Source organism: Thermobia domestica, chromosome 2 (assembly GCF_964235325.1).
Source record: "Thermobia domestica chromosome 2, izTheDome1.hap1.1, whole genome shotgun sequence".
NCBI classification, from domain to species: Eukaryota; Metazoa; Arthropoda; class Insecta; order Zygentoma; family Lepismatidae; genus Thermobia; species Thermobia domestica.
Genome location: NC_137455.1, coordinates 52,415,857 through 52,440,527, shown reverse-complemented (window position 1 = coordinate 52,440,527; position 24,671 = coordinate 52,415,857). Strand labels below are relative to the sequence as shown.

At 35.8% G+C, this 24,671-nt stretch overlaps 1 protein-coding gene across 1 annotated transcript in view; it reads left to right on the top strand.

Annotated features, from left to right (window-relative positions):
- LOC145679677 (sodium- and chloride-dependent glycine transporter 1-like) overlaps positions 1-24,671 on the top strand; it is a 112,688-nt gene that overhangs the window by 16,613 nt on the left and 71,404 nt on the right. The window contains exon 5 of the mRNA XM_081750251.1: positions 18,339-18,471. Coding sequence (XP_081606377.1) covers positions 18,339-18,471 — 133 coding nt within the window. The remainder of the gene's footprint in view (positions 1-18,338; positions 18,472-24,671) is intronic.

The following is a 24,671-nucleotide window of genomic DNA, read 5'->3' as shown; positions in this document are numbered from 1 at the left end:
TACATCTGTCCTAACTATATTTAAAACCACATGAACTGACATTTAAAATAAAGGGGTACTTCCGGTTGGCGTAGGAAGTTGAAATTTAGCATGATTGTAGCTTTCAGGTACTAACTTACAGGAAAATTGTCAAAAGTTAATATTTTTAATTTTTAGGGGATCTAAAGGGGGGGAATGAAGATAATCTCAATATTATTTCAATGGGCTCTTTTTTTGGACTTATAATCTCATATTTTAGGTACTTGGAATTGGAATAAAAACTTGAAATTTGTTATGCTTGTACGTTTTCGTTAGCATTACCTATTAAATCACCAAAAATAAAAATTTTCAACCGTAGAGAGGTTTTATGGGGAACTGAAAAATCTTCCCAATATCATTTATATAGGGTATCTTCTACACCCCAAAATGTTTAGGCACTTCCAGCATGATTAGAATAATGAAATTTGGCACGATTGTAGCCTTCTGGGACTAGCCCACAGAAAATTGCCAAAAGTTAATATTTTTTAGTTTTTAAGAGCTCCAAAGGGGGGATGAAATAATTCCCACGTTATTTAAATGGGTGTTTTCTTGGGATATAAAATTTTATCTTTAGATAGTTGAAATACGAAAAGAAACTTGAAATTTGGTAGAATTGTAGGTTTTACAAGTTCGAGCCCGTAGGCCTAGCAAACGCATGGGTCTGAAGGCGGGTCCCCAACTAGCTAAAGGCCAGTCTATCCTATATAACGCAACTTTGTGAACATATTAACTTCCGTAACTGCGATTGGATTTCAATGATACTTTGCTGATACATTCAGTGCCTTAATACCGAGGTCCAGTTTGACGATGGATGTCGTGGGTGCAAGGGGAAGCTAACCCCCTTACCATATAGACGTGGCAATGATCATGGAGCTAGAAAGATGGGACAAACGTCACTCACAAGCTTTTGCACAGCTGAACATAAACAAAAGCGAGCCTAATTGCTGCGCCATGCGTAGTTTTTAAGATCTAGCATGAAACATATCCAAACATTTAAATTTCTCCAGGCTGCGACCATCGTCACGCACGTGCTTCCTTCGCGTTTTAACTATGTCCTCACTTTTTCTCCATGTAATATCAGTCATGATTTTCTTGCAGTAGTTTATTCACATACAGAATTACTTTGTGGCCCAAGCTGCAATTTTTAGCACTTTGCCCTCCTGAGATATTACGCCCCAAAAATGGCATCAAAATCACGAACTTCAGCTTTCGGACTCCCATAAATCGACGGTGCGATTAGTATCATAGCTGTGGATATTTCTGCAGACTCTTTACATGCAATAGTATTCAGCACAAAACTTATGAATCCTTTAGTTTATGCCATTCCAAAATACAGCCCCTTTAAAAGTGTAATTTTCTATAGTTTTTCTGGTGATTCCATGCATTGGTTTGCAACCCTGCATATTTGTTTAGAAGCAAAAGTTTATATTTTCAATATTCGTTTTTGTTTGGTGTTTGTCTGGTTCGTACGTCCTGAGCAACTGTAGTTTTCGTAAACGCTTGCAAATGCAAAAATTGGCACTCCACCGACAACAAAGATGGCCACCATTCAGCAACAGTTGTATTATCTGTCAGAAAAGTAAATGTACACCTATTTTTCGAGTCTGGCATTCCTGCGCTCCATCCGTGGAGAGTATGAGAATTAAATCAATCAAATGTTTACTGAGGGGCAAGAAGAAAAGTCTAATCTGAATAAGACATTGCAGAGGGGCAAAAGCTATGAATACGAATAGTGCATAGTGTAAATAAAGGACGACACCCAAAGAGAAAGCCAGAAACAGCTGCTGAACGAAAAAAAGAGTAAAAATTGTCGAAGTGGGAACATAAAACACCAATACAACAAATACGCCGACAACTAAACGTTTAACACGCCATGATCTTGGTATAGTGGTTAAGATGCTGGCTTACAAATGCAAAGGACGTCAGTTCGAATCCCCAGCAAGGACATTTTTAAAATTTTTTTGTTAATAATACATACAGCTCATGAGAAATGGTAAAAGAGGTCGTATTTAGTCTTTCGTAGCAATTATTATTGGTAATATTTAGTACTGATAACACTTTTTCTCTTTGCGTATTGCTTTTATTCTTGTCTTCATTTCGAAAGAGAATAATATCCGAACAAATGTCACCAAAATTCCTCTTATTTTGAATGTAAATGCCACTTGAAATTAGTAAAGAATAAAAATTGAACTTTCCGACATAGCTGCAAAAAGTAAAAAAATATGGAAGTAGAGGGGTTCGAACCCATAACCATGGTTATTAAAAATACAATCTCTACATTCCTTACACCTCTCAACCATGTTTCTACGTTAACAAATAACAGGCTTGTGTTTAGGTTAGGCTGGTCAATACGTTTTGCAAAGAGGCCCGGTTTACCTCTGACGCAGCACAGGTGCGAGAAGGGAGCAAAACACTTTTTCTCTCTCCCTCTGTGTGTCTATTTATCTATCCTTCTATATATATATATATATATATATATATATATATATATATATATATATATATATATATATATATATATATATATATATATATATATAACGCTATTTGAGAAGGCCATAACCACCCTAATTTTCAGCGGATTGAGACGAAACTTGGCACAAACATTAACTGTTGAAATATCTTGATAAGTTCGTTAACCAGAATAATCAGATGAAAACGTTCAAAATGGCGCCCCTTCAAACTCTTAAAAAGTTCCAAGGGAACCAAATTTCGCCCATGAATAGGTATTCAAAAAGTTTGAGTAACTTTTCCTCTTTTACTGAAATATTGTGTGCAGGGACTTGTCATCTTTTATTGAAATATTGAACCCGATTAATCGCCTAAAGAGGGTTCACGCCCTTTCGCTACGGTCAGGCTTTTTTTTTGCAGGAGGAGGGATATTTTCCTATCGGAACAAGATGATTGTTACTGACGATATGAAATTACACATTGAAAGTGAAGTAACTTGTAAAATGTTATTTGAAAGAATAATATAATAAATGTGCTTTCCCCTAACACAGAGAACTGTAAATCATGTATTTCGAGTTCGGGAGCGTGAATTGCGAGGAGTGTTATTTGATTTGCTTTTTAGTAACACATTGCAATGCAAATAAAGGTAGGCAACATTAGTGGTAAGTAAAATAATAATAATAATAATAATAATAATAATAATAATAATAATAATAATAATAATAATAATAATAATAATAATAATAATAGGAGGTGTTGTTTGTGGCAAGGCAATATATTCCTCAATTCTTCTTCAAACGTAATGATTGTAACGCCATATCTCCCATACAAACAAAATATTAGCAATTTATATCGAGAGAACTGGAAATTGTATAGTGATGGGAGCAACGTTGGACAGTATGCACTCATAGTACTTAGAAAAATAAGCGATTTCAATGCAAAATGAACGAAGAGTCATGTCATGGGAGTCATGGGGCCACGGCAGAGCCCTCTTTAGGCAAAATGTCGATAACTTATATCGAGAGAACAGGAGATGATAGTGGGATGGGACCAACGTTGGACACCGTGGACCCATAAGGCGCATCAAAAAAATTAGAAGGGGGGGCGCTAGACAGCCTTACTTATTTCCACATAATAATATAAAATTATATTGTCGAAATACACACACGAATTAGCTAGTAATATTTCATATTATTATTATTATTATTATTATTATTATTATTATTATTATTATTATTATTATTATCAACAATGTCTTTTCATTACGTGTGCATGTTTGACATGAAACCAAAGAGAAGATACATCATTCGTAGAAAGAATAAGAATAGCCAGTTACTTTAACTGTGAAGGACGGCGAAAAATACGAAAAGAGTGACTACCTGTAGCGAAAAGAAACAATACTTTCTCTCAAATGGATAAAAAATCAAGCCGAGATACATTCGAACTCGCATGTACGGCGCGAAAAGCCAGTGTTTTGTCCACTTTTTTAACTGACTCACCGAACGTGTTTCAGTAACTGACTTATTGCTAATTTTACTTGCTTCACTCGTTTAACTTTTTTTCTAATAACTTATAACGAAGGGACACGAACACAGAAACATCGAGGACAGTTAAAAATCATAAATGCTCCCCCGCCGGGAATCGAACCCGGGACACCATACACCAAAGGCGCACGCGCTAGCCACTAGACCAGCTGGTAGGACACCGCTCTCCCCCTGTGTCGTTAGGGACTTCGACCACTGTATTGTCAGCTATCACTTCTGTGAGCTGTATACTATGATCACATGTTCCTTCTTTGCTGGAAGAGTTAAACCTACATTCTATGTAATACATGAGGTATTTACACCTACATGCTCTTCATGTAATGTAATAAAAGGGTCATAAGAAAAAGAATAAGAAAAAGAACATTGCTTGGACAAAACGGAAACTATTGCCATCAGAAATATTTATCTACGAGGCATGCGCAGTAGTATAATTCAGAATAGTTACTGTTTAGTTCAGCAAACGAAGAAAGGGGTATAAAAAAGCAAATATGTCGCGATCAACGAGATCGACCAGAGTTGACAGAGGCGGAAGCAGACGTGTAGAAATACAACAACTTGGTTAAATTGATAATTCGTTCTGTATCATGTAGTAGATCGTATCGCAACTTTACGGGAGAGCAGAGAAGGATTTACTAACGTTATCATATAATAAGCTTTAGTAACAAGATCATATAGACACAAATGGATGAAACTGTGAGTATTACAACGTGGATTTCACGAAAGCCGTTTAGATATTCAGTGGTTTGCAGGGTTGTATAAGGCACGAAAAGATAAGACACAATAGAATTCTTCATACCTCAGCTTCCAGTAGCTAGATACATGCAATTTCTGGTTAGATACTGAAACTCCTGTCGGATCTTAATACATGACGTATTGCAGGATACAAAATGCTTTGCATTACTTGTTTGTTTGTAGACAGCTACTTGCTTATTGTTCTGAAAGATTGTGTATAAAATAGGGATGGCCAATTCCGGAATTTTTACTTTCCGGACTCCCGAAAGTAAAACCGGACAAATTCCGGAATTCGAAAAATTCCGATTTGGAATAATTTCGGAATTCGGAAAAATCCGAAATTTAGAAATTTCTGATTTCCTTAACATTCCGGAATTCGAAAAAATCCGGATTTTTTCGAAATCCGGAGTTTTTCTCAATTCCGGTTTAAGAACAGCTCAAGTTATTAATGTAAACTTTGCCGACATCATGAAAGAAATACGAAAGACATTTTGAATCGTAGAAATATAACATACAAGTTTGCAAGCGGAGACAAAGAAACCTAACGTAACCAGACTAAAGACGAATCGTTTACCGCGTAGCGATCGCAGTTCAGTGGTCAAGGTGCTTGTGCGAACCCACGTCGCATTTTTTTTACTTTAGGATTTTTGATGGCGATTGATCGGCGATGACATATGTTTTATTATATTCAGATATTTGAATACTCGGATGTTTCAATACTTGAAATATCAAATCTTCAGGAATAATAATAGTAATAATTATAAACTAATAATAATTATTATTATCTCGTAGAAGATTAAAAGCTAGGAGTTAATTATCGCTCAGGTCATACCGTTACAAGCAGAAACGTGACATTTGGAAAGAATATTTCGGTTTGGTTTAATGTTGCCCACGAGAAGAGGAATTTCTCATCTCGTTTCTAAAACAAACAAAATAACATGAGAATTAACATTTTACATTTGAGACGGGACAAGGCTAACTCAAAATTTTCGTCTCGCTTTGGAGATGAGAATCGAGACGAGACGAAAAGTATCGTAAACATTTCCCGTCTTGTCTTGATTCCCAAAATAGTGTATGTCCATTCTTTAAGTAACAATTGCTCTGTAGACTGAATCTCATAGGCTATTTCGTTACATTGTATTTCAGAGCTCATTGAATTATTTTCTGTGTAGGTATTTTTGTAGGAAAGCTTTTATATTTACCTCTGCATATCCTAAAAAATAGTATATTATATGCCTTACTGTTGCGTGATATTCAGTTATTACAGTTTTATTACAGTTATTTTCCTTAAAACATACAGTAGAATACTTTCTACATAAAACTTCAGTGGAACGCTCTAGTTTAAAATTTTGGTAGTTGCAGAGGTGTGTCTTGAAGGTACAGAACCCTTTCCCCGAAATCTCTAATTTAAGTAAGTTTTGCCAAATTTTAGGGCAAGTTTAAAACTTTTAATTCCATTATTATTATTATTATTATTATTATTATTATTATTATTATTATTATTATTATTATTATTATTATTATTATTATTATTATTATTATTATTATTATATCAACACCGTGTATAATATTTAAAAGATATGCGGTTTGTATCTGAATAGTAAAAGCTAATTGACTGTCGATCTCGGTCGTCGAGAAGTCTTCAGGAGACAAGGACATAGGTCACGTTCTGGGTTTGAGTTTCGAAGGGGGAAGTATTCGGGCTCGAGCCAAAAATTGTTAAAAGTTATAGGCTTCAGCCAAACATGTTCAAAACAGCTGGGATCGGGTTTAGGCTTCTCAACGGCTCAAGCGGCTCGGCTTATAGCTCATTCACTACCGAACCGAACCGAGAAGTGAGCCGAGTCAACAGCTTACCCAACCGAGCCGATTTGAGCCATCGGCTTAGTTGAGCTAAGTCGAACCGTGCCGATGAACTAGTTTGAACTTGTGGCTCGAACCGGTTCACATGAGCCGAGTAGGTGACCCATCCCAACCGAGAAAGTTCGAGCCATCGGCTCAATTGTGCCGAGTCGATGGCTCGTTCCAACTGAGCCGGCTCAGGTCATCGGCTTAATTGGGCCGAGCCGACGGCTCATCCCAACCGAGCCGACTCGAGCTGTTCGCTCAGTTGATAGGAGCCGAGCCGGTTGATATCACTACCCGGGTTGGTCTTCTGCTTGGGCTCAAGAATTCGACCGTGCAGGTCTCAGACATGATTTTAAGAACTACAGTATATACTTATATTGGTGATTACGACACTTGAGGCTGTCTCGTAATAATTAAAAAAAACTCTTGTCCTCTCGTTATCTAGACGAGACGAGATACACTAAAATTGCCCCACGAGATGCACTAAAATTACGAGACGAGATGCACCCCTATCGTGAGCAACACTAAAAGTATTCTACATTACTGCTTACATTTCTCATGGCTTTCGCTTTCCAGTCAAATCAGGCCATTATTTCAAAACGAGTTAAAACGAGCTGAACGAGGGAGCGAGCCATTATCAAACTCGACTCAACTCGAAACTTGACCTCGAAAACAGCGCCTTGGCTCGGAACTCAACTCAAGAAAAATACCTTTGACTCGACTCGGATTAAACTCGAGTCGAGTCGAATTTTGGCTCGACTCGTGCTCATCCGTATTCGTATTTGTATTTTGTTTCCACTTCAACAATTTCTACTCTTTTTTTCTCCGTTTACCTACTGTTTCTGGATTTCTCTGTCGGTGTCGTCCTTTATTTACACCATCCACTATTCTTATTCCCAGCTTGTGACCCGCTTCAATGTCTTATTCAGTTTAGGCTTTTCTCCTTACCTTGACTACACATGTGATTGATTTAATTCTCACTTTCCGCCCAGAACCGATGAAAAATTATTATTATTATTATTATTATTATTATTATTATTATTATTATTATTATTATTATTATTATTATACTATTGAACTTGCACGGCGAAATTACTGTATAATACGATATCATTTCTGTAATTTTACTCCATTGTATATTATTTAGTTTATTAATGGACACTAAATTGTCTCCAGATCATCGAATATATTAACTTCGGCATGCACTTTGGAGGAAATATCATTACAGGAGCATTACCGGTTCGTTCCAAACATCAGAGCTGAACTTAGCAATATTTAGCTTATGATGTTGCATGAGAAGATAATGTAGGGGTGAAGTGCTGGACTTGTGAGTAATACAGCTAATCAATGTAGCTTCAAATCCTTTTCAAGTTATTTTATTTTCAAAGCAATCGTGAAGAATCAAGGAGTGACTTCTCATACTAAATGAGCAATTCTTAAGAAAGTGGACGCAAACACTTGCATCATGATAGAGACGATTTACGCATGTTAATTGGGAAAGGGCAAGGAATTACTAGGACATTCGAAACACTTCGTTCGTCTGCAGTATGCACTTTTTAATTTATCGTTCTAAGGAAAATACACTACACCATTTGTTATTGTTAAACTAACTTGGGCTAGCGCAATCGGTGGAATATGATGGTCTCTGTAATAGGCACATTTTTGAGGAAGTTTGCCTATTGTAGAGACTCACATGTGTAAAATGAAATTTCGTTTTATCGATCACCGCCCTCTGATTCATAACCCTGATTAGATATACTTGCTTCCTCATTTTCATTGTATCACTTCTCTAATAAATGTCAGTGGAATTTTTACCAAGTTTTCACTTAACATCTCAAACGGTTAATACGCTCTCTTTTACCACCTCTCACATGCTGTATGCATTATTAAAAAATCATTCTATTTGTAGTGGATTCGAACTTACGTCCTTTGTATTTTCAAGCTAGCGTCTTAGTCACTACATTCCTGCGTTCTAACCATCTAGAATATGAGAATTAAATCAATAACGAGAAAGCAGAGAAAAAGAAAGTAGAAATTGTCGAAGTGGGAACATAAAATACAAATACTAACATATATTCCAACAACTAAACGTTTACCAAGCAACGATCTTCTTGTAGTGGTTAAGGCGCTAGATTACAAATCCAAAGGACGGCGGTTCGAATTGCTCCAAGGAGTATATTTTTTAGGTTTTAAAAATAATGCATAGAGCACATGAGCGGTGGTGAAAGAGAACGTGTTATCCATTTAATACGTTAAGTGAAAAATAGTTAACAATTTCGGTGAAATTTATTAGAGAAGTAAAACTGAAAACGAGGAAGCAGGTATATTTAATCAGGGGTATGTATCAGAGGGTGTTAATTTCAAAAACTGCAAATTTTCCCAAATTTCGCACATGTGAGTCTCTACGATAGGCAAATTTCTTCAGAAATGTGCCTATCGCAGAGACAATCTTGCCAGAAATGCCGTAAAATTTCTATGCAATTTTGCCCTTTTGTCTATCATCACCTCGGAAACGGAAAGAGAGAGAGAGAGAGAAAGAGAGAGATGTTCCCGGAACTGAGAGTGAGGTGCTTCCATTCAAATCAACGAGTTGACAAATAGACGCTTACATAATGAGAATGCGGAATACAAACAACTATAAAACATCAAGGTGATAATTGCAAGCATTATCACCTAAAGTTCCGGAACCGTGACGGTCAGTGAAACATGATCCGATGTCGGACGTCGAGAAATAATTTGATAATGAAATGAAAACAGAACTTTAGAAAAGAAATTATTATGATGCACTAGACACAACATGATTACCTGTTTCTTCTCCTCATGTTAAATTGTTTCATTTTAGCGATGCGAGACGAAGCCTGTATCTCGTCTCGTGGCTAACCCAGTGTCATCTCGTGTTTCCGAAACAAGACAAATTGTTATCTCGTCTCCTTTCCTTTAATTTTCTTTCGTAAACCTCATAACAATAGAAGTAAAATTGGAAGCCATGCGAATTCGAAATGTAACGAAGTTTACAAGTTACAATTGATAATCGGACAAGAGAGGGCTATGGAATGCTTTCGAGACATTTAAAACGCAATGAGGCCAGACAAGGACATGTCACGTCTTGTGTCGGAAAACGAGACGAAACAGACGCTTTGTCTCGTCTCGTCTCGGATTTAACAAAGCCTATAATGTCTCTCCCACACTGAATTGGAAGCCTCTCACCAGAATTGAAGTGGGTCTTGTGTCAAGTGAGACATGTGGGTCAAGATGTGTAAGTCGGTTAGTGGGTCGTGGGTCAACAAGATGTGACCCATTGCAATCCACCACCCACCGTGACCCACCATAAACCAGCAATCCACCATAAGCTACAGACTCACTACGACCCACCGACACACTCTGCTTAGTGCATTGTATATAGCATCCTCTGAACAGTGGTGAATATGTCTACAATTTACTTTTAGGGTCTCTATTTTCTTTTTTTCTTTTTTTCTTTTTTAGGTTTTTTTTCATTTGTTTCTATTTACTTACCTGAGATGACTATATCTTACAAGAAGAAAGCAGACTTTGTTAAATGAACTTTCGCGAGGTAGTAGTGCATATTTAAAATGTTAATATTACAAACTGGGAGAACGCAATAACCAGAAATTGCCTAGAAAATGCGTCTTCAAGTTTCGACTCGCCGTATGTATGATACGACGCCTAAAATTTCCAAGTGACGGTGTGGCAGAGAGTGGAGCATTCATGATTCACGTGTAAAGGATCGCGAGTTCGACTCCCGTTCAACTTGTTTTTGCTTTTACCAATAAAGTACTCATTTATAACTACAAGTTAAATATTAATTCACCATATGTTTATAATGCATGAAACAATAGGAATTTTTAAATCAGTTGTAAAACTTTTCAATGTTTCATGTGAACTAGATACAAATATAACCTATTTCGTAAAGTCGTTAAATGAAAAATTTTCTTGACGATTCGTGTCTATATCTGTGGACAGAGTGCGAATTGTAAGGGGGAATATTCGGAAATCCCCTTTGGCTATAGCATACATCCAGTATTCCCTAGCGGATTTCCCCCTCAACCCCCTTGCAATTCGCACATTGCCCTCAGATATAGACACGAAACTTCGGACACAACGACTGTGGTAACCGTAATACAGCTAGTGATATCAATATATTTATCAATTAGGTTATACTTTGTATCTAGTTCACATAAAACATTGAAAAGTTTTACAACTGATTTGAAAATTCCTATTGTTTAGGACATATGAACATATAGTGAATTAATATTTTACTTGTAGTTATAAATGACTACTTTATTGGTAAAAAGCAAAAACAAGTTGACTCGAGCGGGAATCGAACGCTGGACCCTTTACACGAAAATCGTAAATGCTCCACACTCTGCCACACCGCCACTTGATAATTTTAGGCGTCATACCATATATACGGCGAGTCGAAACTTTGAGACGCTTTTTCTAAGCTATTTCTGGCTATTGCGCTCTCCCAGTTTAAATGTGCACTACTACCTCGCGAAAGATGGCCCCTAAATTCATTTAACAAAGTCTGCCTTGTCTTTGTTAGATATACTCATCTCAGGTAAGTAAACAGAAACAAATGGAAAAGAAGAAGAAGAAGAAGAAAATGGAGATCCTAAAAGTAAAATTTAGACAAATTCGCCACTCTTCAGAGGATGCTATATACAATGTACTAAGCAGAGTGTGTTGGTGGGTCGTAGTTGGTATGTAGGTTATGGTGGGTCACGGCGGATGGTGGGTTGCAATGGGTCACGGCCCACGATCTACTTCATCTCTGGTGAGAGGCTTCCAATCCAGCATGGGCGAGACAATATAGGTTTTGTTAAATCCGAGACGAGATGAGACAAAGCGTCTGTCTCGTCTCGTTTTCCTAGACGAGACGTGACAGGTTCTTGTCTGGACTCGTCGCGTTTTAAATGCCTTGAAAGCATTCCATAGCCCTCTCTTGTCCGATTATCAATTCGAACTTGTAAACTTCGTTACATTTCGAAGCCGCATGGCTTACTTCTATTATTATGAGGTTTACGAAAGAAAATGAGACGAAAGGAGACTAGATAACAATTTATCTCGTTTCGGAAACGCGAGATGACACCGGGATAGCCACGAAACCAGTGGCGGATCTAGAAGGTAAAAACTGGGGGGCTGACTGAATTGAGACTATGATAAGTATATCATGACATTACTATAAATTTTCAAAACTATATAAATAATAGCTTAAATTATTTTCGTCAATCTGAAAGTGGGGGGTCCTAGGCCCCCCGCCTCCGAGCTAGATCCGCCTCTGCAAAGACGAAACACAGACTTTTTCTTGCCTCTCTAAAACGATACATTTTCACATGACGAGACGAAACAGGCAACCATGTTGCGTCTAGCGCATCATAACCATTCCTTTTATAAAATTCTGTTTTCATCTCATTATCAAGTTATTTCTCGAAATCCGACCTCGGATCATCTTCCTTTCATTGACTGTCATTGTTTCCTTCACTAACTTGTGTTCATAATTGTAATTTTTTTTTTAAAAAAAATCATTCTATTTTCTACGGTTTTCATTCCACGGTCAGTCTACGGTTTTCATTCTACCACTTGTGAAGTGGAATTAACATATGATAGGTTATAATGGCGTTGTGAATGTTTGTTATGTCTAATTGTTTGAAACTAATGTATATTTAGACAATCGATATTATGTGGGATTAATTCCATTCATCTATTACTACTTAATTGTCTATGTATGGTATATCTATCAGTGTAGTGTTCTACGTTTTCCTTCGTAGAACACAGTTGTTTGAAGGCCCTGGATTAAGTGCAATGGAACTGTATAATAGTCTAGGCATGTAACGTTGATGGGGAAATGGAAGTAAAAACTACAGCATGAAGTGGAAAGAGGAATCTTTCTTTTTTTCTCTTGAAATGTCTGTAATGCATTGCTTGTTCCGTTTACTGTATCGCTATTCTCGCTGCTTCCTTCAGGCGTTATTCAGCGTGCCTCGGTAGCTAGCATGTGCACAGCAAAACTCACGAGTGTAATACGCATGACTCACTGTGTAACGCAGTGTTGCAATAACTTAGCTTTGTCGTTAACAAATATAATGCTTTTGCTGTCTTGAATATCAATAAAACTGGTTGTGGAAAAAAAATAACTGAATACGAATCTGCTAGAAGTCTACTTATATAGTTTAATATTGTAGTTTCAATATGGTCCCTCATCCCAAAACTTGTGTTTGTTTTCACAGGACACATTTGGGGAGAGGGGAAGTTGTGTAAGTCACAATATTTTGGCATTCGGGATATTAGTGAATGTTGTTCGGATCTTGGAACCTTAGGTGATAACGCTTGCAATTATTACTTTGCTGTTTTATGGCTGTTTGTATTCGGCATTCTTATTATGTAAGCGTCTATTTGTCATCTCGTTGATTTGAATGGAAGCAGCACACTCTCAGTTCCGGAAGCATCTCTCTCTCTCTCTCTCTCTCTCTGCAATAGGCACATTTCTGAAGAAATTTGTCTATCGTAGAGATTCACATGGGCGAAATTCGGGAAAATCTTCAGTTTTTCCGGTCACCACTCTCTGATACAACCCCTGATTAAATATACTTGCTTCCTCATCTACATTGTCTCACTTCTCTAATAAATTTCACCGAAATTTTTAACTCGTTTTTACTTAACATATTAAACGGGTAATACGCTCTCTTTTACTACCTTTCATGTGCTGTATGTATTATTTTTAAAAAATATATACTACTTGGAGAAGATTCGAACCGCCGTTCTTTGGATTTGTAATCTAGCGTCTTAACCACTACACCAAGATCGTTGCTTGTTAAACGCTTAGTTGTTGGCATATTTGTTGTCTTTGTATTTTATGTTCCCACTTCGACAATTTTTACTCTTGTTTTTTCGTTCAGCAGCTGTTTCTGGCTTTCTCTTTGGGTGTCGTCCTTTATTTACACTATGCACTATTCGTATTCATAGCTTGTGCTCCTTTGCAATGTCTTATTCAGATTAGACTTTTCTTCTTGTCCCTCAGTAAACACGTGATTGATTTAATTCTCATACTCTCCATGGATGGAGCGCAGGAATGCCAGACTCAAAAAACAGGTGTACATTTACTTTCCTGACAGATAATACATACGACAACGTGAATGACGTTATTGACCTTATACACAAGGTTCATTACACTCCAATTTCTATAATTTTCGGAAATGGTCTAGTATGAATTGACCCAGATGTCAGTGTTTTATTAGTTTATACCTTACTCCAATTTTGAGCGCCCAGATATCACTATTGTTGTCTTGCGATAAAACTCTCATTCATAGAAGCGATTCATAAAACTCTCAATAAACAAGGCTTGTATATGGAAGTATGGTAGCAGTTTCTTTATGTATATTAGTAATATCACTGTATTTGTGTTTCTCTCAGAGCCTCATTTAAGTGATTAAGCACTCCTTGGCTAAATTATTATCAGTTTATGTATCCAAAACAAATTCAAATTATTTTTCACACTGTTATACAGGGACGTGGCGTCAATGTAACCAGTGTTACTGGCGGTAATACTAAAAAATATATTGAAGTTGACAATAATTTAAATGACGCATAAGAATATTCTAAAAGAATATTAATAAGAACAGTATTTTTGCTTGGTCTTGTTTCATGGATTGATATATACGTTTTTGTATAGAATGCTGTTACCAGGAAAGAAAATTGTAACAAAAAACACAATAGACGACGTTGACTCGTGTAATTCCATAGCTTTGCTGCAAATCAAAACATAACGCCTACTCGGAAACTATGTTACTGTTCAGTTGCAGTAAAATACCAGCTTGCTGTGTATGGGGAGTGCCAGCCAGCCTTTGTACTTTTCTTATGCATGTTCGTCGAATGCTTACTATGACAGAAAGAATCGCTTGTTAAGGTGGCTAGTTTCTGTTTCAACTACTTCGTTCAGTGACACCATGTTAGATCTATTCTTGCAAAAGAATCGATGACTGGAACTGCAATTCAAGTAATCCACAGTGGAGAGGTAACTCTGCACGTAGTTATTAGTTTATGATTATTAGTATTGTGGTTGCTGCTTCGGCTAACAATAAATTCTTCTCTGTAAATAGTGACTGATAACATTCGTGTACTACACACGCTATGCTGCTGCTTATATAGTATAAGTACAAAAACTAACATACTTAACACTTGAAAATAACTTTAATTCCTTATTTATGATTTTTCGGAGATTTTCAGAATTCCATACAATTTTCTATCTTTGAACATGATTACACTCTATGCTATAACTGAATAATTATAAGATAAATTAAGGAAACAGCCGTTTTTCTACCTCGCCATATTCTACAGATGCGAAATCAATGAAGACTAAAGAGTGTACGACTAGACCTAGAATCAAACTTGGCTCTTTAGTATACTAAACTTACTGGTGCAGTATGCCGAAGATCCATGTTTGATTTCTGATCCAGTCGTATAATTTTCTCTCTTTGAATTTCATTATAGCTTGGTGAGCATATTTATAAATTTATGTCTGATGCTCCTTGCTAACTGTTGGTATTAACAATAAAATATCAAGTTATTGGCACGCGCAAGTTATTAGCACGTGCGATTAGAAGGTCCTGACGTATTGACATATCTCAGTGGCAATAGTACTTTGAAAGGAAAATACTCTGTATTATGAGGTCTATGAACAGTATAGTGGTCAAGAAAACATGAGAAATATGGTTTTCCAGTTATAAAAGCAGAGGCATGTGTTTTCACTAGAAGCACCTTTTAATATTGTTAGATACGGACGTGACTGTTTAGTGAAAAGTTCACTAGTTCCCAAGACTCTAATATGATAAAGGTGAAATGGTATACAAAATCAGTTTAACTGTGAACATTTTATTTTGTTAGTGCATAGTGAAATTTTGTATAGTTTTTGAAAAATATATTCCAATAAATTAGCAGCCATTTGTAATCACATACTTTCCAATTCTATGAAAATGAGCTCTGTCAACTCACTTCGTTACAACTTTAAGGGTTCATTCTCAAATTATGGTTTCAGGAAAATCATATTCATACTAAAAATATTTGATTGTATATTTATGTCAGAATATGGAATTGTAAATAGTATTTATGATTTACAATGGAGGCTGTATTTTATATCACTTGTGTGTATCTAAAAACTACAAAGAGAAGTGAATTCAAAAATGGAAGATACCTTCACGAAACAAATAATAACACATATGTTAACTGAAGATATTTTACATAATAGTGAAGGGCAAAACTCCTCTCAAAATATAAACAAAATGTAAACAAAACACTCACTATGGAGTGAGGTTGTTAAACGTAATCGTGCTGTCCAGCTCAATTTACAAGAAAGTAGTGTACATCTACCGGTGAAAACAAGCAATGTCCATCAATCAGTGAAAGCTAATAGTATCGATCAACGTATAGATCAAGACTCAACAGAATATGTCAAGAATGTTGCGCACAAGAAAAACAATGTAAATGTAAAATACAATAGCAACAATTCCCAAATACGGTTCTTGGAGAATAAGCTTAAGTTGCAACAGAGAAAACAAAAATCAAGACATACTCTGAAAACACAAGTTCTTGCGGATAATATAAATATTAAGTCATACCATCTGGTAAGTGTGCGACAAGACATAAGAATTCACAATACATTTGAAGTGCTTGAAGTTGAAATGAATAAAGAAAATTTTGGTCGTAGCTCATCGGAAGACAAGGAAATTATTTCGGACTCTGATGGATATATATTTAATAACACGACAGCTAAACTGACAGAATGAGTAAAAGTGAATAAACTCAAATATATCGAAAACAACAATAATAAATTTTAGTGAGGAAAACATTTTTTTTTTTAAATTACACAACAATTGCACCTAACTGGGGGAACTCATACACGTATTTGACATTTCTAAATTTTTAGGATTAAGAGTAAGTTATAAGTTAACCTGGGAAGAACATGTCAATTATGTGTTAAGGAAACTAAGCACGAGAGTTTATCTTATGCGCAAATTCCGTAAGATTCTAATTTTGGAAACATATAAAAAAAATACCTCGGCGTGATCCAGTAACTTATATCGTAAGGAATTATATTTTGGGGGTAATACATACCACGCGACAAAGCCATTTACAACGCACATCATGTTCAGAATAATGCTATCAGTTCCATTTTACACGTAGGAGACCACTGTATCGAAAGCTAAGAATATGTCCTTTACCGTGTATCTATATTCTCGAAACAATATTATTCATACATATGAATAAATTAAATTTTCCAATAAATTCAAATCTACAGCAATACAACACTAGAACCATATACAAAATTTCCGATTAACAAAAACTCAAAACTCGTTACACCACATAGGAATAAAACTATATAATAAATTGCCAGATTCTATCAAACAAATGCTAAATTTGCAGTTTAAGAGATAACTTATTGTTTCATAATTAATTGCCTATTCTATAGCATAGAGAAATATCTTTAAGTAGATCTTTTCTGTATAGAGACATTAAAATTTATTTGTGTTATAAGCACCAATTAATATTTAAAAATTATTAAAATACATATGTTGTAAGCACCAATCGATGTTTAAAAATTATCTTACTATTTTAGTATTATTGTTATCTTGTACGAGGGTAAGTCAAAAATTATCCGCAATGTAGCTATAACTTTTCTTACATGGTTCATACTGACTTATGTCCTCGTTTATTTTATTGTTATGCCGTGGTGGTTTAATCATGATTCCTCCATTTGTCTTTTTTTTTTTTTTTTTTTTTTTTTGCAGATAGATTATGGCCACTTCATCGAAGTGTGCACCAAAAAGGAACAACGAGTAGTGAACGTGAGATGGTTCTATTAGACAGACGAGTGACTATTGATGAAGTGGCATATCATCTGGAATTAGTCATGGTTCTGCGTACGTACGAAATCATCCACAACAGACTTCTGTTTCATAAAGTCACTCGTTTGGCTCCTTCCTCGTGTATAACACTTGGGCGACCATTTTTGAAGTTTTTAATCCATTTGTAGACACTCCGTTGGGTCAAAACACTGTTTCGCCGATATTGTGCCGATAGTTTTTAATGTACTGCGGCCTCTGATACACCTTCCGACAAAAAAAAAACAAAAGAAAAAGAAAAGAAAAAGAAAAGAAAGAAAGAAAAAAAGAAAAATCATTGCTCGTTGTTATTCTTCGGTGCCAACTTCTAATTGAGCGGCCATGATCTAGTTGCAACAAAACTAAGACAAATTTAGGAATTAGGATCAAATTTTCACAGCATGACCACAACAGCATAACAATAAAATAAACAAGGGCAGAGATCAGTATGAATAATGTAAAAAAAAGTTATAGTTTCATTGCGGATAATTTTTGACTCACCCTCGTATCTTTGAATTTGTCTGAATGTATAATATCTATAGGGTGTATTTTGTTTCATGTAAACATTTTGTATCTTCTAACGAAGCCATGAACTCAGAGTTTCTAAGGCGGGAAAATAAATAAATAGAATGAAGGTATGCTTTTTAAGTGTACCTATTTCAATATACTTCAAATGTACGAAATAAATATATATCAGTCTGAGTATTCGTAATATGAATAAATTGAACAAAAACGAGGTAATAATATGTGTGACAAAAGTGTTTTCTTCTCTGTAATTTAAAATAGGCTAATTTTGTGTGTAGACATTTGCTTCTAAGTCATTTCCATCATTTTCTTTTTACTTATTTAGTGAGTACATTTTAGAAATATCTGAAGGTATTGGATCTCCAGGTGGAATAGTTTGGAATGTGTTCTTCTTCAACATAATCACCTGGATATGTGTGTACTTCTGTATCATGAACGGAGTAAAGTCTATTGGAAAGGTAAGGACTATAGAAAACGCTAAATTTTGAATCTCTGTTATGTTGCAAATAATTAATGCTATCATTATGCAATTAGAAATATTTCTTCCTCAAACATTATACAATATTTTCATAATGTAAGAGTTTTATCTTCAGGGAAATCATGTGAGAATAAAATAGAAGCGTAAGTGCAGGAGTATATGAATAGGAGATGGAAAGATATATTTTAATCATGAAAAATTTTGAAAAAGAAATACTGTACCCACTTGATCCTATTAATTACAGTAATTTATTACTTTCGTGTATTATTTATTATTAATTGTGAGGCTCTTACAAAGAACATTTTTAACTTATATATATATATATATATATATATATATATATATATATATATATATATATATATCGGGTGATTCCGTTAGTCCGTACCAGGCCTTTAGATCGAAAACGGTCCGAGAGATGTACAAACTGAAAAACACGTATCCCATTAGTTGCAAAGGACAACAGAGCAGAGTAAAAAGTTTCGTCCCAGAATCCCCCGCAGGGTCCCAGACGGGGTCCAACTCAAAATTGTCAAATAGAAAGAGGGGTCAAGTGGTATATCGCTTGAAAGCTCTTGTAAAAAGAAAGAAGCTACAAAAAGTCCCGATTCGCTACGATCACCCTATGCAACATGGCGGTGGGTCAAAATGTCATCAAACGTTGCATTGAAATGAATGTGAAGAAACACATATTCCAGTGAAATTGGCGGTAAAATTGCTGGACAGTGCCCAGTAGCCCTGGAGAGTTGTGGTGTTCATCATAAAAACACATCAGCGAGTGGTGCACACAGCCGAAATATTGAGTCAATGACACTAGTCGGTCGGGAGAAAACAACTGTTTTCACTTTGCTTGGACAGAATTCTTCGAGATGTGGAACAAGGCAAGCATGCTCTACCAATGTTAACTGCATCTATTTTGTAAGAGGTCTGGGGCTCTTCCCAGATCTTGACCTTGGTGTCCGCACAGGATGTGTTTTTGAAAGCCCTTTGTCGGTAGTTGTGATGTTGCTTCTTAGGGTAGCCTCTCCCCTCCTAGACCTCCGACACTATGGGATCAAGGAAATTAAACACTGTATCCTTCCGACTGGCTAGTGCAACGGACGAAATATTTCGGCTGTGTGCACTACGCGATGATTTGTTTCCATGATGCACACCATAACTCTCCAGGGCACAGCAATTATACGGAATATTCCCCTGGGACATGTTGTTTTGCACCATTTGCCCGCATTCAGCCCAGAACCCAAAACGGCGGGCCTAGGACAAATCTGCCAATTACCAAATGCGCCAATCGTGAAAATGGACAAATCTGCCAATGGACAAATCCGCCAATGGACAAATCTGCCAATTGACAAATCTGCCAATTACCAAATCTGCCAATTACCAAATGTGCCAAACGCGAAAATGACCAAATGCGCCAATTGTGAAAAAGGACAAATCTGCCAATTACCAAATCTGCCAATTACCAAATGCGCCAAACGCGAAAATGACCAAATGCGCCAATTGTGAAAAAGGACAAATCTGCCAATTACCAAATCTGCCAATTGACAAATCTGCCAATTACCAAATGCGCCAATCGCGAAAATGACCAAATGCGCCAATCGTGAGAATGGACAGATCTGCCAATGGACAAATCTGCCAATGGACAAATCTGCCAATTGACAAATCCGCCAATTACCAAATCCGCCAATTACCAAATCCGCCAATTACCAAATCTGCCAATGGACAAATCTGCCAAAGGATAAGTCACCGAACTATCATTTTATTTTAGATGTATTCTTCAATCATCATCCTACAATATTACGAAAAAGAAGAAGAATTATTTATGAAAGAAAGCGGAAAAGGGTATTTTAATTTTGATGTGTTTTACTTTAATTAATTCGCAATTATGTTTCAAAATGAATGTTTACTGATGTTGGTTGTTGGAGTTTAGTATCCCATTGCTGTCGCTGTCATTAAGATCTTTATTACACCAATTCTAAGACTGCATTACTCAGTTAATGAGATATAGTCCACACTGTTGATTTATTTTTTTCCTTTAAAAATAACATTGTCAAACACATTATATATGTATAAATCGATAAATCACATCGAACCAAATAAAATGAGATGCTCGAATACAAGTTTAGTTTATTAAAAAAAAAAAAAAATATGCTGCACTAACAACTGTATCTTTCGTTGCCAATAATCAGTGACAGCTTTCATTCATTGTCCTGGCAGTACTGAACTAGCAGTTTCCTTGTCTTTTCGTAAGGTGACACATACACTTTTTCGAACATGATAGCTATAGTTGTAATCGTAGGTAATAACAATCAAGTTAATTAAAAAGTCTTGGTAATAAGTATTTTCAAATTCTTGGTTAAAATGAATACGAACCTGTTTTCGGAACGGGTAATTTGAATAGGGACATCAAAATATAAGCCGTCACTTTAGAATATTTTTAAAGAAAATTACAAAAGTGTTTACTTAAAATATTTACTTTATATTTTACAAGGCTATGAAAATATTTCTTCACATTCTTTCAAATATTCACAACTTTCACAATTACAAACTAGAATTTCTCACCAAGTACAACATCGTATAAAAAATAAATACCAAAATTTATAGTTGTAAAAGAATTTTTTCTGTTATAACTTTCGATTTTAAAATTCACGACTGTAAATCAGGTCAAGAGGACAAAAGTTACTTGTACTATGGCCAAAGTTCCTACAATCTAAGAACCCCGCAAACCTGACTTAATAAATTATATATATATATAAAAACTATATATTCTAAACGTTCTAAATAGAGTACTCAAAAAAGATCTCAAGATACGTGTTTGCAAACAAGTCATGATTATACTAACTACTGCCTACTTATTAACGATGTTATTATTGCTAAAATAATTGCGTTTCTTCTTACTTTCCTTATTCATTTTCTGTTAAAGATTATAGCTTCTTGTTCAAGACTTTTTATTATTAACTTTTACCGACTGTATTTTTCTACTTATAATAAGGAATACATATATTGATTTATTTCGAAAATGTAAAAAAGAAGCAGACATCCGCTTAATGAATTAGGTCAGCCATAGCTCGTAGATTTCATGGTCTTTCACACAAATTCTATGCGAGGTCCAACCAAACTTGTGAAATCTCCATCCCCGTAAAGGTCGTCAGCACATTTGCAACTTCGTTTTTGTTGAAATAGTCAAGTAACAATATTTATATGGTTCAAGTCCTTTTTCTTTATTATTTCTTCTACTAGTTTTAAATTTGAAAATTGAAAGAGCTTTTGTGTAAAGTGTATCCCTCTCATAGTGAACTACTTACATGATGATGCACCACAGGCACTTCGTCGGTAACTTCAAACTTGAAATACTCATAACGGAATAAATTGAGTTGAGTTGATTTTAGTTTAGCGCCCGTTTCAGCAGCGAGGCTATATGAGACGTGGACCTACTGATTAACGTGGAATCCGAACCACATGAGCTCCCGCCGGGAATCGAACCCGGGTCTCCCACGCCAAAGGCGCGTACGCTAACCGCTTAGCCACGGAGAAGCTCTCATAACGGAATAAACAAAATAAACAAAGAAAAGAAATAAACTGTCTCCCCAAAGACCCGTTTTTCCACAATTTTAGCCACGGTTACCCCCTTTGCGGTCATATTAGTTAAGAAATACAGTTTGTCCTTTACAAGACAATATTTCCTCGACATACATTTAGATTCTTTTTAAGAATAAATAACATACGATAAGCCAACACATTACTCACATATTTATCTTCGTATTCTCTTGTATTTCTTTCATTATAATATATTCATGGGCATATATAGATTGATCCTTTGGAACAAATGCTATAACTTCAATAAAAGTATCACAAATTGCTTACTTATAATACAGCATATATAATGTATATATATCCTCTTATTATTTGTGTAAGTGTTATTCTCTTACATACAATTTTTACTTTATGGTTTTCAATGAATAGGTTAGGTTCTCTAAAATAACGATGTGTATGACATGTTCCCTTTTCTGTACTTATAAATTTATTCATACAAAACTTAACATTTCGACTCATATTTCTTTGATTTACTAACTAGTTATATATTTTTCATTATTCATTTCGATAACCTGAGAATAGTTTTGACCGTTCGTGCGTTGGGAGATTTGTCCATTTGTGTGGGAGTTATGACCGATCGTGTGGGCGTTTTGACATTTCTTGAGTGTGGGGGTTTTGGCTGTGGGGGTTATGACCGTTCGTGTATTTGGGAGATTTGTCCATTTGTGTGGGGGTTATGACCGTTTGTGTGGGCGTTTTGACATTTCTTGAGTGTGGGGGTTTTGGCTGTGGGGGTTTTGACCTAGACCCATTAGTTGCATCGCTTTTGGTGTTCTTTTAGGTACCTCCTTGCAACCACAACCTTGAGCAACACCACGAGATGTAGAAAGAGTAGAAACAACATTCTAGATACGTGTGTTAAGTCTGGTGAAGATACTATTATAGTATTGAAACTTTACATTTTATACAGTGTTTTTACTAAAAAGTGCTGTACCTTGTCATGACAATTGAGTTAAATATAAAATTTGTTTACAAGGTCTACAGGTGGTTTATTTAACGTTAGAAATATTCTTTGAACATATCGTTGTGCATGTTAAGGAGATGCACAGAATTTTCACCTATACAAAATTAAACATCACTTTCATTATTGCTTACAGTAACTGTTTACATATACTTAATTTTCAACTCTTTTCATCTCTGAAGCAAAAAAAGATAATTTTTCCAGATATGTTTATTTCCTTTCTACAGAAAGTAATTTATTACTTGAATTATTAAAGGTAAACTAAAATATTGCTCTGAATTTTACCACTATTTTACGTATTTATTTATAGACCATTCTCGTGGGTAATGATGTATATAGTTATTCGCTGTAAGTCGTAAGTAAGACACGTGCGGATAACCATAATTGATAGGACGATCACTACCAACTTCATTGGAACATGTGTGGGCCCATGTGAACGCACGAACAGTAACCAATCTACTATTGAATCGCACGTTTATGTTCTTTTCCTACGATTTTTCTCCATCTGTTCATCGCTTACAGGATCTTCGCCATTGACTAGGCACATGGAGGACGCTGATATTTGGATAATATTGTCCTTTTACCCTTTAACACAATGACGACTATTGAGTGTGTATGAATTTCGCATATAGGATGAATACCAAAATTTTACTATAGGGCATTAAGCTACATATCTCACACATCTGTTGTTCCGCTATGGGTGCTTTTAACCTCAATTGTCATCTCTATAAATATTTGAACAACATTTTGCTATTTCATCTTCGAAGAGGGTAACACATTTTCATAACATGAATCAGGTGTATTCTAGTCACTGTACACCTTCTACTCTTGTTTGATAACCTACCCTTGGTTCATCAAACATAGCCCTAGCATGCGATTCTGACAGACACATGATTATGACAGCATTTCCTACGACCACCACCTAGCTACTTTAAGACTATATACCTGCTCAAATACCAGTTTGTATTTGTGCTGGAAGGTGATATTAACATGAGTACTATGCGTTTTTTTTACAGCCTTTATAACGTATGTCTGATGCGAGCAAGTGATGCAGTCATGAACACCAAGTTTCTCTTCTTCTTTTGAGCAAGCTTTCGTATAGATGAATGAATTCTTATTCTATGTACTTATCTTGAATGGGGGCAGACATCAAAGGGTATAAGAGTTAAAATGGTCCTAAACTAATATTGTAATCTTCTGAAAGTCCTTTTTGCACATTTATCTACAATATCTATAAACCCTCCCTTTGTGCTTTCGCGTTAATCTAGTCGCTAGTACGTTAGCATTTTGTATAAGGGGTCCCGGCCTTGATTCCTGCTAAGAGATACTTTGTGATTTGGACTGTCCGTTACATTTCTGTTTGTCACTAACGTGTATGCTTAAGTTGAATTGCAACCAAAAAAAGATGACTACACAGTCGGGTGTCGCTGTTGCAACTAATTAAAGGAAATTAAGCTTGTATAGTGGCTGGTGGGTGGGTTTTTGGTGTATGGGTCCGAGGTTTCATCCGCAGTGGAGATTCTCTGTGATTTTAACTTTCCTCGATCTTTCTGTGTCCGTGTCTCTGTCATGTCTCATTCAGTACAATTAGAATCAAAAGATAATTATAGAGAATATTGTCTCAG